Source organism: Eulemur rufifrons, chromosome 2 (assembly GCF_041146395.1).
Source record: "Eulemur rufifrons isolate Redbay chromosome 2, OSU_ERuf_1, whole genome shotgun sequence".
NCBI lineage: Eukaryota > Metazoa > Chordata > Mammalia > Primates > Lemuridae > Eulemur > Eulemur rufifrons.
Genome location: NC_090984.1, coordinates 29,785,996 through 29,799,254, shown reverse-complemented (window position 1 = coordinate 29,799,254; position 13,259 = coordinate 29,785,996). Strand labels below are relative to the sequence as shown.

Genomic DNA, 13,259 nt, shown 5'->3' with positions numbered 1-13,259 from the left:
TCCATTTTCTTGAGAATTGAATTAGAGAATAGAGAAAGAATATTTGAAAGGATGTTGAAGGCATGCATTAGAAAATATGCTAAACTATTAATATGTGAGGTAGGTAACAAAGACAGGTTATAGTCACAGCTCTTGTGGTCATTTCATTTCTGACCCTCACATTCTTCCAATTAATGAGGGTATTGGATTATATAATTTCTGGGGTCCATCCCAATTCTGAGTCTCTGACCTCTCTTCAGGTATTGAAGCCAAATTATTATACATTATAACTCAAATTTCAATTTCATAGATCAGTAAAAATCAGGTATACACTGCAAAATGTTTTTGGTCCTACCACGATAACTTGATTAAGATGCTACCTTTGTGTCCATGTTAACTCCATTAAATAAGATAAAGCTTTCAGAACATTTGCAAAATGACTGTCAATTTCAACAATATGCATCAAAGTACCATATGTGCTAAGGGGGAGGAGCACTTGATGGGCTGCTATGTCAGCTGTAAATTGAGAACTGCTTGTTCTATGGCTTTTGCTGTTAAAGAAAAATCTGCTGGCTTTTAATGTGTACTTTAAAATATATTCATGTCTGGGAGAGAACTTTTAAAAACATTTTGTGTTTAATTTTTTAAAAATTATTTCTTTAATAGGAATCTACAAGAATGTAGATCAATCTACTGAGCTAGCTATCCAGTAGAACCAATGATTAAATCCAAGTGTTTAGGTTTATATGTGCATGCACATGATATAAATGGCATTTCTGGGCTTTTGGTGTAGTGATCTAATAATTACAATAGTTTAAACATTATTTGAATTCAATTCTTTAACATTTGTTAAGCATAGGATTGATAGTTCCTAATACAGATGTGAGCACAAAAAGTCATGTTAATGACTCTGTTACCAGTACCAGTGATAGCTGTGAGAATTAGAAGCCAGTAGGATTCCTTTCCTACGTTTGAGTCAGTGGAACTTAACCTTGCCCCAAACCACAAAATCTTATATCTTGTTACACTTATCCCAGTGAGTAAATGTACTGCTTTTAGCACCCATTCCCCTATTGACAACCTCTAGTCTCTCAGCATACCATTTTTTCAGATATCTCCAGGGAAGTGGTATGGTCCTTTGTTGCATGTTTAAGGAGTTGCTGACTGTTGTACTGGCCTCTATGCCACAGCCTTTCATCATAAGTGCCCACGACTACTGTAGAAGAAGGTCATGCCTGAAATGGGACAGTCTGGAAAGGTGCAGGAAGCAACACTATTTTTATATCTTTGATGTGAAACCAACTCTGGAGGAGGCAGTTAGTGTCCTCAGTTACTAGTTTTGATTTATATTAAAGTGGATGCCTAAATAACAGTACTGTACTTTATAAGATCTCAGGTCCCCATAGCTTTCTCTTACCCAAGACTCTGGAGGGCGATCTGCTGGGCCAGACAATGGCTTGGGAGCAGAAGCTGGAATAAGGAGGGAATCTGACAACTGAAGCTAAAGGCCAGAGCTTCTGCCTTCTGTGTGTTTGGGTTGGACTACTACTCAGAGTGGTGTGATCTAGCTCTGCAAGTTAGGGAAGAAAACACATAATCAGCACTCCACCAATCACTAGGACTCTCTGTTGATGCCTGTCCTTTTGTAGTTACTACATTGTAAGATCCACAGGACAGGGAGGGAATATGCTTTGTTCATACAGGTTGAGGCATCCTTAATCCAAAAATCCAAAATGCTCCACAATCTGAAACTTGAGCACCAGCATAATACCACAAGTGGAAAATTGCACACCTGACCTCATGTTACAGGTCGCAGTCAAAATGCAGGCACATAACACACAGTTCATTCAGCGTCCCCAAGGAGGTTACTATACAGAGTACCTTTTGATCAAAACACACCATCATTGATCGAGACCGAAAGCCTGCTGTTATTTGTTGTTGTTTAACTGTTGATACAGGTGTTCTGGTGATGCTCCTATACTGCTTAGTTGCCCTGAACACATTATTTTTCACATATTAATGATATGTCATTTTTTTTACTATTATGTGTGAAGAAGTATGAGAAAATGATTGCTTATCCATAGCATATAAATTCAGAGTCAGGGATGCTGGTGATGCCAAACAACCACAGATTGTCCACATGGGTGGCTGAGATAGTGACACTTTTGCTTTCTGATGGTTAAACGTACACAAACTTTGTTTCATGCACAACATTATTAAAAATATTTTATAAAATCATCTTCAGGCTATGTGTATAAGGTATATACAAAACAAACGAATTTTCATGTTTAGATTTGGGTCCCATTCCCAACATATCTCATTATGTGTATTTAAGTATTTCAAAATCTGAAGAAATCCAAAGTTGAAACGCTTCTGGTCTGAAGCATTTCAGATTAGGGATACTCAACCTGTATTTATATTCCTAATATCTATTCTCTCTGCCCCCCAACAACTCTATGTCCAAACAGTTAGGGAGGGCCATCTAAAAGTTTGAGGGGGCTAATCTTAGGTTCATTCTGGGGAGCTACAGTCTGAGAATTACCATTCAAGCTTTTAAATTTTTTGTTAAAAGTTATACAGAATTATAATTCTATATATATTTATAAAATATACTATTATACAAAAATAGTAGTAGTATAATGAGCCCCCATGTGTTCATCCATCCATCCCTTCTTAAAAAGATTTTCCATCTCCTGTTGCCACCGGTTGATTAAATGGGCCCCTTCTTCCCTCTGGTCAGAAGAATGGGTAATAGAATGTATCATTCTTTTTATTTTTTTCTAACCCCAGCCAACCTCAGAATGTATAATTCTTTAATCTTCTGTATTGAGTGGACAACCTGCAGCGATTGGCCTTTGGTTATCATTTATGGTATTGGATAATATTCTGAGACTCATACAGCACGATCTTTCACTATTCTCAGTAAATATCTTTTTAGCCTTGATTATGTTTTCTCCTCCACTGAGATGTCAACCTCCAGCCCTCAAGAATTATGTTATTAGCAATCTGTTCTGAATGGGTCTTTGCTCTACCTAGCAAAAATATATTATTCTTGGTTAAACATCCTACTAAACTGGAATAACTTTTGAATATCACGTAAGCCTTGTGAGCTGACAAGTTGGAATGTTTTGGTTTGACTTGAATATGAGGACTATATACCAACCTTTGAAAGTATGAAGGAGAAATTTTAAACTTATTGCATGTACTCAGTAAGCTATTTTTTTAGCTTATCTGTGTTTTTTTTTTTTTTTTTTTTTTGAGACAGAGTCTCACTCTGTTGCCCAGGCTAGAGTGAGTGCCGTGGCGTCAGCCTAGCTCACAGCAACCTCAAACTCCTGAGCTCAAGCGATCCTCCTGTCTCAGCCTCCCGAGTAGCTAGGACTACAGGCATGCGCCACCATGCCCGGCTAATTTTTTCTATATATATTTTTAGCTGTCCATATAATTTCTTTCTATTTTTAGTAGAGGTGGGGTCTCGCTCTTGCTCAGGCTGGTCTCGAACTCCTGAGCTCAAAGGATCCGCCCACCTCGGCCTCCCAGAGTGCTAGGATTACAGGCGTGAGCCACCGCGCCCGGCCTTTCTGTGTTTTATTAATACAAGATTAATCCTGCTGCTGATTTACCAGTTAGGTCACAAGGTTATGTTTTTAACGTTCCTAAAATATATGTACCAGAGTAACTGTACTGGATGATAACCACTAGTGGAAAGTTATTCACAGCATTTATAGAAATTAGGTGGCTCTTACAGTTGCCCTTACTCCATTCCAAAGGTATCAAAGAGGTACCTTAGTGCCTCTGAAGCTGAGCACGAGCTATAATATTTGTCTTTGAGTCTAAATATTTGTAAAAGCAGAGAAACCCTCTAACTTTTGTATACTGAAGTATATGAGGTTTTAAAATATTTTTTGGACATGAATCCAAAAAATTGCTCCCATTCATTAACTCTAAAGCTGTGGTCTCCAATCTTTGGGCTGTGCATCACCACCTGAGCTCTGCCTCCCACCCCCCCACCCCCCATCCATGGAAAAATTGTCTTCTATGAAACTTAGGAACTGGGCTGCACAGCAGGAAGTGAGTGGTGGGCAGCAAGTGAAGCTTCATCTGTATTTATAGCTGTTCCCCATTGCTGGCATCACCGTCTGAACTCTGCCTCTCCCCTCAACCCCCTTCCACCATCTGTGGAAAAATTCTCTTCCATGAAACTGGACCCTGGTGCCAAAAAGGTTAGGGAAGGCTGCTCTAGAGGAAGAGACTCCTTTGTTAAAAATTTGATACATTTTTTTCATTTTATTTTCAAGCATCTTGGGAATAATTTTCACTCTTCTGCTTAAAGTGCCCATACAAGATGTAGGTTGGCTCTACCCTTAAACCTAAGGTATAGATCATAGACACGTTTTCTATTTGCAATACAACATTAGGCATTCTTGTTAAACTAGTTTGAGAAATTCGTTTTATTTTGTACAAGGTATAATCCCTCTGCACAGTGAACAAATATATTACAAATCTGTGGTTTAAAAAAGTATTGCCATTTCATAGTCTCATTTATGTTATTGTACAATAGTTGTGTTTCTTTTATTTGAATTGTATGCACGTCAATTTATTTGGTTGAAAATTTAGTTTTTGAAAAATAATTGAACAGATCTTCCTAACTCATCAATAAAATACACAGTACACATGTTTAGGCTGACCATGAACCTATTTGTGACAGTATTAGGCAGAAGTTTCTAACAGTTGCTTTGTAAGATTGAAATGTCTTTTACTGGTAACTCTTAGATATGTGAAGGCAGCTATTGTCACCGTAATCACGCCCTCTGCCTTTCCCTTCTTCTCTGTATTGCCTGATTTGAGATGTATTACATTTCTTTTAAAAGTCCATAGAATGCTAGAGCTGAAAGGTTGTTAGAGCTCCCTTCCCACTCTGCTTCTCTTCTCTTCTTTTTAATGCATGGGGAGAAAAACAGAGCCCAGAGAGGGCAAGTAACTTGACCAGAGTAACACTGTAATCTCTTGACTCAGTGCCCTAGCTGTTCCACCTCTTGCTGAATACCTTTGCCCAGAGGCATAGCTGTCAAAAGAGAGGTGAAACTTGAAACTTGAGTGATGCTGCTTGTTTGCAGTTTGCCTGGTAGCAGTTATTGTACATACAGGATAAGGGAAGAAGATAAAAACCTGGGATTGAGATGAAGTTTCTCCTTGCTGATCTGACTTCATCATGCTGCTTCATCCTTGCTTCACAAAGATAATTGGGCACTTGCTGCCCTGAAATACTGAGGTAAGTCTCTTACCTATATTTCTTTCTACATATGTATGAGAAATATTTACTTGGGTCTACAAAGTAATTTTCTAGTATTTATATTTTAATAAGGCTTTTTGGGAAAGTAAATTTACTGTTGCTGGTCACTCACTCCCATGCACACATGCAGCATTCATGTAATGTATTACATATTTTTCTCTAACAATAAAATTTGCTTATGCCTTGAGTGAAACGGTGGAGGGAGAATTTACTCATTTATTTATTTTCTTGCTTTTTCTGGTTATTGCCCAAACTAATGGGTTCCATGGCAGACTTCCAATTCGTATGAAGGATTTCAGAATTCCCACACTTCCTATAGCAGTATTCCAGCTTTGCAGTCATTTAGTTCCTCTTCTGTATACCTTTTTGGAAGCGTTTTTTGCTGGCTGGACTGTATTAGAGAATGGAGTGGTACAGGGTGGCCATTAGCTTCCTAGGTTTGCCCTTTTTGTTTTTAATTCTTGTGAGGAGGTCCTCTTTAAGGATTGGGAGTTGGGTCCATTTTGACTTGTCTGAGCCTCAGTTTACGTATGTTCATCAGTAGTGGAATCTGGAGCATTAGCTTGTTGTAATACATATTTGGTCATCTCAGTAAGTGGGGGTTTTAAGGTAGAAGCACTTCATATCCTCATGCTGTTTACTATAAAGTTTTTACATCCTGTTATAGCAGCTGGTTACAGTCCATTCTTTGATCATTTCATTTAAAAAGCATTCCGTCAAAAAGCATAATGCACTTTAAGCAGCATAAACTTGCTGTATCCACATTTGTCTAATTTCTTCTACACTTTTAGGTTCTATACTACATCAAGCTCAAGATTTATGAAGAATTGCTTGGATGCAAGTACTCTTCTGAGTCAAGGGATGCCAACCAAATAAACTGGGGAGGCCAAATAGCCATTTTTAGGGACACTTAATTCTTATCACTCTATGGCTGCTTACTTAAAGCATCATCTTAGAGCTCTGTTTCACATGGAATAACTCAGGTGTTGGATAGACTAAGGAGATGTGACAAGGCCAAGATTGACTTGCAATATTCTTGAACTTTGAATTGGCAAAATTTTCTAAAGCTACCCTAGAAATCTCTGTGGTAGACTGAAAGAGACTGCTGTGCTTTTGAAATGTCTTTTTTTTTTTTTCCCCAATCTGCTGTCACTTATGGGGCAGAAGAGAAAAAAAAGTTAATCTGTATTTATTAAAGTCTTATTTTTAAAAATGTAAGTTGTCAGCATTAAACTCTATACTAAACTCTATACACTTGGCTGTTGTAATTTGAGGGACCAGACATATTGTACAGGTACTTTTGATATTAGAACAGTTCATGTCTATGTACTAGTTATCTTCAGTAATAAAAACAGATGGTGGTAACAGCAACCAAAAGTGCATATACATTTCAGGTGCTTTAAAGTAATCCTCTCCCCACCCAGGTTTGTAAAACCTACATGCTTTTTAAGCATTGTGTTTCAGATTAAAAAAAAGATAGATAGATAGATATTTTAACTATATTTAGCTGACATTGATGAGTAGCTTTATTTTAAAATGTTTTAAAAATCATATAATCCAGGGCATTTGGGAATGGGGATGGGTGATAGGATTTGACCTTGTGAACAGAATTCCTTGAACAATTTACCCCAGTCCCACTTGGAAACTCTTCATTAGTTCCAGGTGAACATAATAACTAACATGCAGCTGGAGATAATCTGTACCATTATTTCAAGTCAAGGGATTGTCTTCTTTCAGAGAGTCAGAGAATATTCAGCAGAGCACGCTGCAAGAGAGAAGCTTATCCCTTTTAAGACTGCTTGTCCTGGGAGGGCCCATTGGCAGGGCTCTGTCTTACTGGGAGGAGGTCATAATGACCAGGAATATGGCTGTTCCTAGGTAGGTCGTATGGATTCTGGATATAGCTGGAGTTATGACCGCGGCCTTCTTGGACCACGCTGACTGTGGGCTCTAAGGAATATAGTGAAAAATGAGTTCAGAGAACAGATTAGCTTTGGTTGCCTGTTGAAGGGGAAGAGAATTCTATTTAACTTGGGGAGAAGAGCTAGCTGGGCATTTATAAATCTAGGACAAATGTATGTGGGTTAGGACTGAGGCTTGCTCAGGAGATGGAATAAGTGCATGCGCTGTCGACTTCCCAATCTCTGGTCAATACCAAGAGATTCAGAATATCCTAGAGGCTCTTATCAATGATGGACATGGGTTAAACTGGGAGAAGGTAGAAGGGTGATTTAGAAACTTGTAAATGTCAGTTCTGATTGCTTTCTTTTTAAAACTGAGATTTGTATCAGCTGAAGAGTGTGTGTGTGTGTGTGTGTGTGTGTGTACACCCATCCATTCCCCACCCCCAGTGTTTGTTTCATATTAGTCCTAGTATTTTTAAAGCAGAGTTGGCACAGGAATTTGACTTCCTGCACTAGAGAATAGGGCAGTCCTAGGAAAGGCAGTTCACCTTGGATTCCTTAAAAAGCAACAAGTGTGTGTTGTCGAGACAGGGTGAGTGGAGAGGGCTTGTTTTTCCTTCAGATGCTGTACTATTGCCCTGATTTCACTGAGTTATTTATTTGAGACACCTACCAACTTCATATATATTTTTATTAGATGTCGACAAGGACGGCACATCTGTGTACGGAGACCCCCTGTGCACAGGCGACTTCATTTCTACATAGCTGCTCTCTGGAAGCTTGCAGGTGAGGATGGGTGGGTCCTTAATTGTGGCGTAAGGGTTTTCACTGCTATTCAGGGAACAAGTACTAGAACTGCACACGGATTCTTTCATGTAATCTGCAAGGCAAGAGAGATTTCTTAGGACAAGCAAGGACATAAGTCTTCATGTAAATACCAGAAGCAGACTGCAGTTGAGTTTGTGTGCCTTCAGGATCCTGGGGCTAGAAAAGCCTATGATATTCCAAGATTGATTTACTTATTAAATGTGTTGGAGGAGTGCTTTCCAGGTAGGCAGAGTTCTTTTTCCAAAGAAACTTGTTTTTTGGAGGATAGGAACATTCTTGTTTTTAGTAGTCGGGTATTAATTCAAGTTATCATAATATGCTTTCACATCTGTTATTTTTTTTTTTTTTTTACAAAATCCAGCAAGGATAGTTGATAGTTTGCATTTTATGGGATGAAGGCCCAGAGAAATGAAGTGACTTAGCTAAGGTCACACAGCTAGTAAATGACAGTGCCAAGACTTGAATCCATGCCTTGGTACTCCTTGGCCTGTGCGTTTTTTTGTGAAATCATTCTTCTGGATTCTTTTTGATGACTGAGAGCCTTAAGCCGAGAAGTAGGCATGCGTGTTTTAGTGCAGGTGTCAGCAATTTGGCAACCTTTAAAACGCATTGCAGTATCCCTGCCCTCCAGGAGCTCATAATCAGAGTAGGGCAGACTGAAGTGTAATAGAGGTGTAAAAAGCACCCCGGTCTCAAGCCAGCCTTTGGAAAGTTCCTGTTTTCTAGTGAGTCTGCAGTGTATCCTCTGGGGTTGCTTACCCCAGTTCTCGTGAGTGTTAACTGAAACCTATTTCAGCAGTATCTTTCTCTGATACTAGAACTCATGCTTCCTCTCCTGCTACCTCTCAGTTGCATCATTCCCAAGACTTCAGGGTAAAAAGGGATGTAAACTGGTTACCAAATATGAAATGAGGTAACTGTAGCTCCACTGGAGGAAGAAAGGTCCCTTAGTGATTGGGTGTCACAGAAGGAAAGGGGACTCCCTTTTTCAACCTCTACACCATTCACCTTTTGGGGAATATCACCGCCTCCTGCAGATGGTCCCAAGTGAGGCAGGACTTCCTGGAAAAAGCAGTAAACTCTGTAATCTGGCAGCTCTGACCCTTATCTGTGACGCACTGCCAGATGGGGAGTCTAGAAACAAGCACTGAGTTGCAGGGGCTTAATAGTCGAGCATGATCTAAGAGACCCCTCAGCTCTAAGTTTCTATGAAAGGTAGCAGATGGTGAAATTCTTGGATGATCTGTCACTAGAAACACCACAGTCTACATTTTGGGCTGCTATTTGTCTGTTTTCTGCCTCCAACTTGTGAGATTAATGAAAATTTTTGATACTTTTCCTTTGCTGGTAGTAGCCACCTGCTCCTGTTTCCCCCCACCCTTGTACATGGGGGCAGGGGATGGAGCAGTTACCCTTCCTTTCCCTCTTGCTGAATGGCAGACTCAGCAGGAGCATTGGCATCCTCACCTAGTTTGGAGTGGTCTTGGTTTTGGACAGTGGGCAGGCCTTGGGGCTGGGGAAGGGATAGGCAGCTCTTCTCTCAGCTGGCTGTCACCAGGCTGCTGTCCTCTCCCCACCCCTGACTCCCAGCTGGGAGAGAAGCCACAGATTATCACAGCATTATTGTGACAGCGACAAACCCATTGCCCACAATCCCTCCACCCTTGGTCACCCTGACTTCTGGCTCTGAGCCCTGTTCTGACCAAATCACGATGATGAGTACTGGGGAGTGGGGTGGGGAAGGGGGGGAGTGGGAGGGGATGGAACCAACTTTTTCTGTATTTTGTATTGTATGTTTTCTTCAACATGTAACCAATCAGTATCTTGTCAATATAGTCGCCGATCAATCAACCTCAGGGAAAAAAAAAAAAAAGTGAAGGTGATAATTGTAACTCCAGGGATGACTTAGATGTACCGTGGGCAACTGAGAGCAGAACGCTCTGTGTGGCTGAAGTGGCTGAGATGTGTGCCGCCACAAGTAGCCTTTCCTCCCATAACAGGTAACTGGTTCGAGGTGATTTACTTTTCTGTTAATGTAGATGTCTGTTCTGTTGATGTTTCAGCAGGTAATAGTTCCTCAATCTTGTACAAAAGTACATTCGTCCATTACTTCCTTCAACTGTTCACAACCCTCTGTGATGTAGGTAGAGCAATAATTATTATCCCCACCCCCCTTTGTGCCTATGAGGAAATCAAGACTTAGAGTGGGGGAATTTACTTCCCCTCGGGGTCACACTGCTTAGCAGCAGAGCAAGCTCTAGAACACAGCTCAGAGCACTTTCCATCACAAGTTAGCCCACAAGTAGAGAGGGATGTTGGCTTTGGTCTGGTCTTAGATTGTGGCCACTTTAATAATTGTATGACCCTAGAAACGAGAAGGAAACATTCTTTTTTTTTTTTTTTTTTTTTGAGACAGAGTCTCACTCTGTTGCCCCGGCTAGAGTGCCGTGGCATCAGCCTAGCTCACAGCAACCTCAAACTCCTGGGCTCAAGCGATCCTCCTGCCTCAGCCTCCCGAGTAGCTGGGACTACGGGCATGCGCCACCATGCCCGGCTAATTTTTCTATATATATTTTTAGCTGTCTACATAATTTGTTTCTATTTTTAGTAGAGACGGGGTCTCGCTCTTGCTCAGGCTGGTGAGGAAACATTCTTGCTGTGCAATGAAGAGTCTCAGCCAGTTCCAGCAGGTGCTGAAGGGAGGCTAGATAGGCCCAGCTGCTGGTTGGTGCTCACATGGGGAAAAGTGGTTGTGGGTTTAGACTGTGACCTGCCCAAGCCACATGAATTTCCCTCTCAGTGAGTACTCTGTTTCTTAGTACAAGGGAACGGTGCTGAATCCAAGAACCCCAACATGGTGCATCTGTACCAGTTCGGGTTCTCTGAACTCACCAGCCAAGGAGTAAGGCAGTATGACTCAGAGCTTCTTGTTTGGAAGCCGAGGATGAGTTTTACTTAAAAAAAAAAAAAGGGGGGGGGAGGGGGGCTATCACAGCTGTCTCAGTTGCATATTCTCTAAAACTTGAGGAATAGTGATAGTTTCCTTTGTGTAGCACTTACAGTCCTCATTCCAATTAGGTCATTTGAAAGTTGTTACATAGGTGTAGGGGGCTGGGCAAAAAGGACCACTATTACTATTTTAGAAATGATGAAACTGAAGCCCAGAAAGTTTGCTAGTATAATGCCTCATGTTAGCAAGTAGTTCAGTTAGGACTCGGCCCCTGGCTTCTCATGACACCCAATCAAGATGTTTTTCCCTCACTACATCTTACCCCATGTTCTTGTTCTTAATCTATAAGTGCAAACTATATCTTCAGCATCTTCACTTTGCCCTTAACGAGGGATACCTTTTATCTGTGGGGCCAAGCCCTGCTGAGAGCAAAAGGCTGAGCCCTAAGCTTTTTGTGAATATCCATGAATGATTCAGTTATGGCAGTGGGAGAGCCTTGAAGCTCCAGCTCAATGCCTCAGAGAGCCTCAGCCAGTCAATGGTGCCCCTCTTCTCCTTTTCCCCAGGAAGGTCAGGACTGCTTTCAAGTTTTCTGGAGTAAATTATTTGCTTTGGAGCAAGGGATGTACCTAAGTGGATAAAAGAGAAATTGGGGTCTGGGGGGAAGGGATGAGGCTCAGGGAGAAATATCTTCCATACAGGGGCCAGACGTAAAGACAGAGAATGAAAAAATGGCTCCCAGAGTGTTGGTTTGGCTAGTGGCAGGGGCTGGGGCATTGGCCGGGGGAAGGGCCTCCCCAGACTGCTTCTGTCCACGTGCTTGGCACCAGTTGAGTCTCTAGTTTTAATTTTGTCCGGCACTCTTGTGGGAAATATTTGGATTGGAGTTACTAGTGAGGCAGAGGGTCCCAGCCCCCTCTTTTGTTGTCTGAGCCCTGGACTTGGAAAAAAAAAATCTTTTTTTTTTTTTTTTTCTGGGTTTTTCATTATCAGTGTGTGTGTGTGTGTGTGTGTATGTATGTACATGTATGTTGGTGGTGAGGGAGGGTGTTGAATTATGGACTAATGTAGGTCCCATCTCTACTGGGACACTGGAGGGGTGGGGAAGGGCAAGGCAAGCTGGAAAACTACTTCAGGAAGCCACTCTCTTCTCCAGCTGAGTCATCCACCTGAAGGACGCCAGGGTAAGGGGAAGAAAAACCTGCTTCTCTTAGATACTTCCTCATCCTTTTACAGCCCCACCTCCACCCCGCCCCACCCCACCCCGTCCCAGCCCTCGGGGCATTTTGCAAAGAAAAAGGAAGCATCAACCTAGCTACCCAAGCTCTGGGAATCACTCCTCCGAGGCCTGTAATTAGCATCAGAATTGAAGGCCTCAGAGTAATGCCTGACCTTTGCTCTTATCTAGTTCCTACCTTCCCAAAGTCGTAGGAGGTCGTATACTATGAGAGACAGAAATGGCTTCCGAAATGACTAAATATCTTCATTTTATAAAGGAGGCAGCAAATCCAGATAGGAAATGCCTTTCCAAGATCACCTTGTGAGTGGATCTGAACCTACCCTGGCCTCTAGGTTAATGCTAACATTTCAGTTAAGGCCCAGTTTACTTAACTGTTCAAGAAACGCCAGGCACTAAACATCCATCTCTTGTTTCTTGGCCTACCACTATTTTTTTTAAGTTACTTTTTTTTTTTTTTTTAATTGAGGCGGAGTCTTGCTATGTTGCCCAGGCTGGCCTGGAACTCCTGGGCTCAAGCGATCCACCTGCCACAGCCACCTGAGTAGCTGGGAGTACAGGCATGTGCCACTGTGGCCTCGGCTCTTTTGCTACTGTTAATAGAAGGCCACACTACCTTTTCTTTTCCTGGGCTGTAATTTAGCATCCTTCTCTTGATTGAGAGATAAGGATATATGGGGAAGAGGGAGGAGGGCGTCTCAGGGTCAGGAGAACACTGGCTGAAAAAAGGAATTTTCGAAATGTCAGTGGGCTCCTAACTACCTACAAAGCCAGGTTTACTGCAAGAGAGACTTGGAGGTTGGACATCAAGGAACACACCGGTGGGGAAAACGGCAGCAACAGTGGGCTCAAGAGTTCCGGGATCATAAAAGCAATGAGAGTAATGGGGAGGATTTCTTCCATAGCATTTTGAGATGCCTGACTGACAAGGAATTATGCAAGAGGCCATTTGTTGCAGAATAATTGTCCTGAGTGGGAGAATGGGAGGCAGAAAGGTGTTGAGCAGCCTCAGTAGTCTCAACCTCCAGGATGACAGTGAGTGGAGTTCTTCAGTAACAGGGGAAAGGC

General features: G+C 41.7%; 1 protein-coding gene across 7 annotated transcripts in view; it reads right to left on the bottom strand.

Annotated features, from left to right (window-relative positions):
• Window positions 1-4,412: 4,412 nt before the first annotated feature.
• The window catches only part of MEGF11 (multiple EGF like domains 11), a 340,068-nt gene continuing 331,221 nt past the window's right edge, over window positions 4,413-13,259 (bottom strand). For all 7 annotated transcript variants that reach the window (XR_011231486.1, XR_011231484.1, XR_011231485.1 and 4 more), the window contains 2 exons: window positions 7,850-8,056; window positions 4,413-7,222 (listed from right to left, as the gene is read on the bottom strand). Coding sequence is in view for 4 of the 7 variants with exons in the window: in XM_069458609.1 (XP_069314710.1) it covers window positions 7,062-7,222; window positions 7,850-8,056 (368 nt within the window). In the remaining 3 variants the exon portion in view is untranslated. The remainder of the gene's footprint in view (window positions 7,223-7,849; window positions 8,057-13,259) is intronic.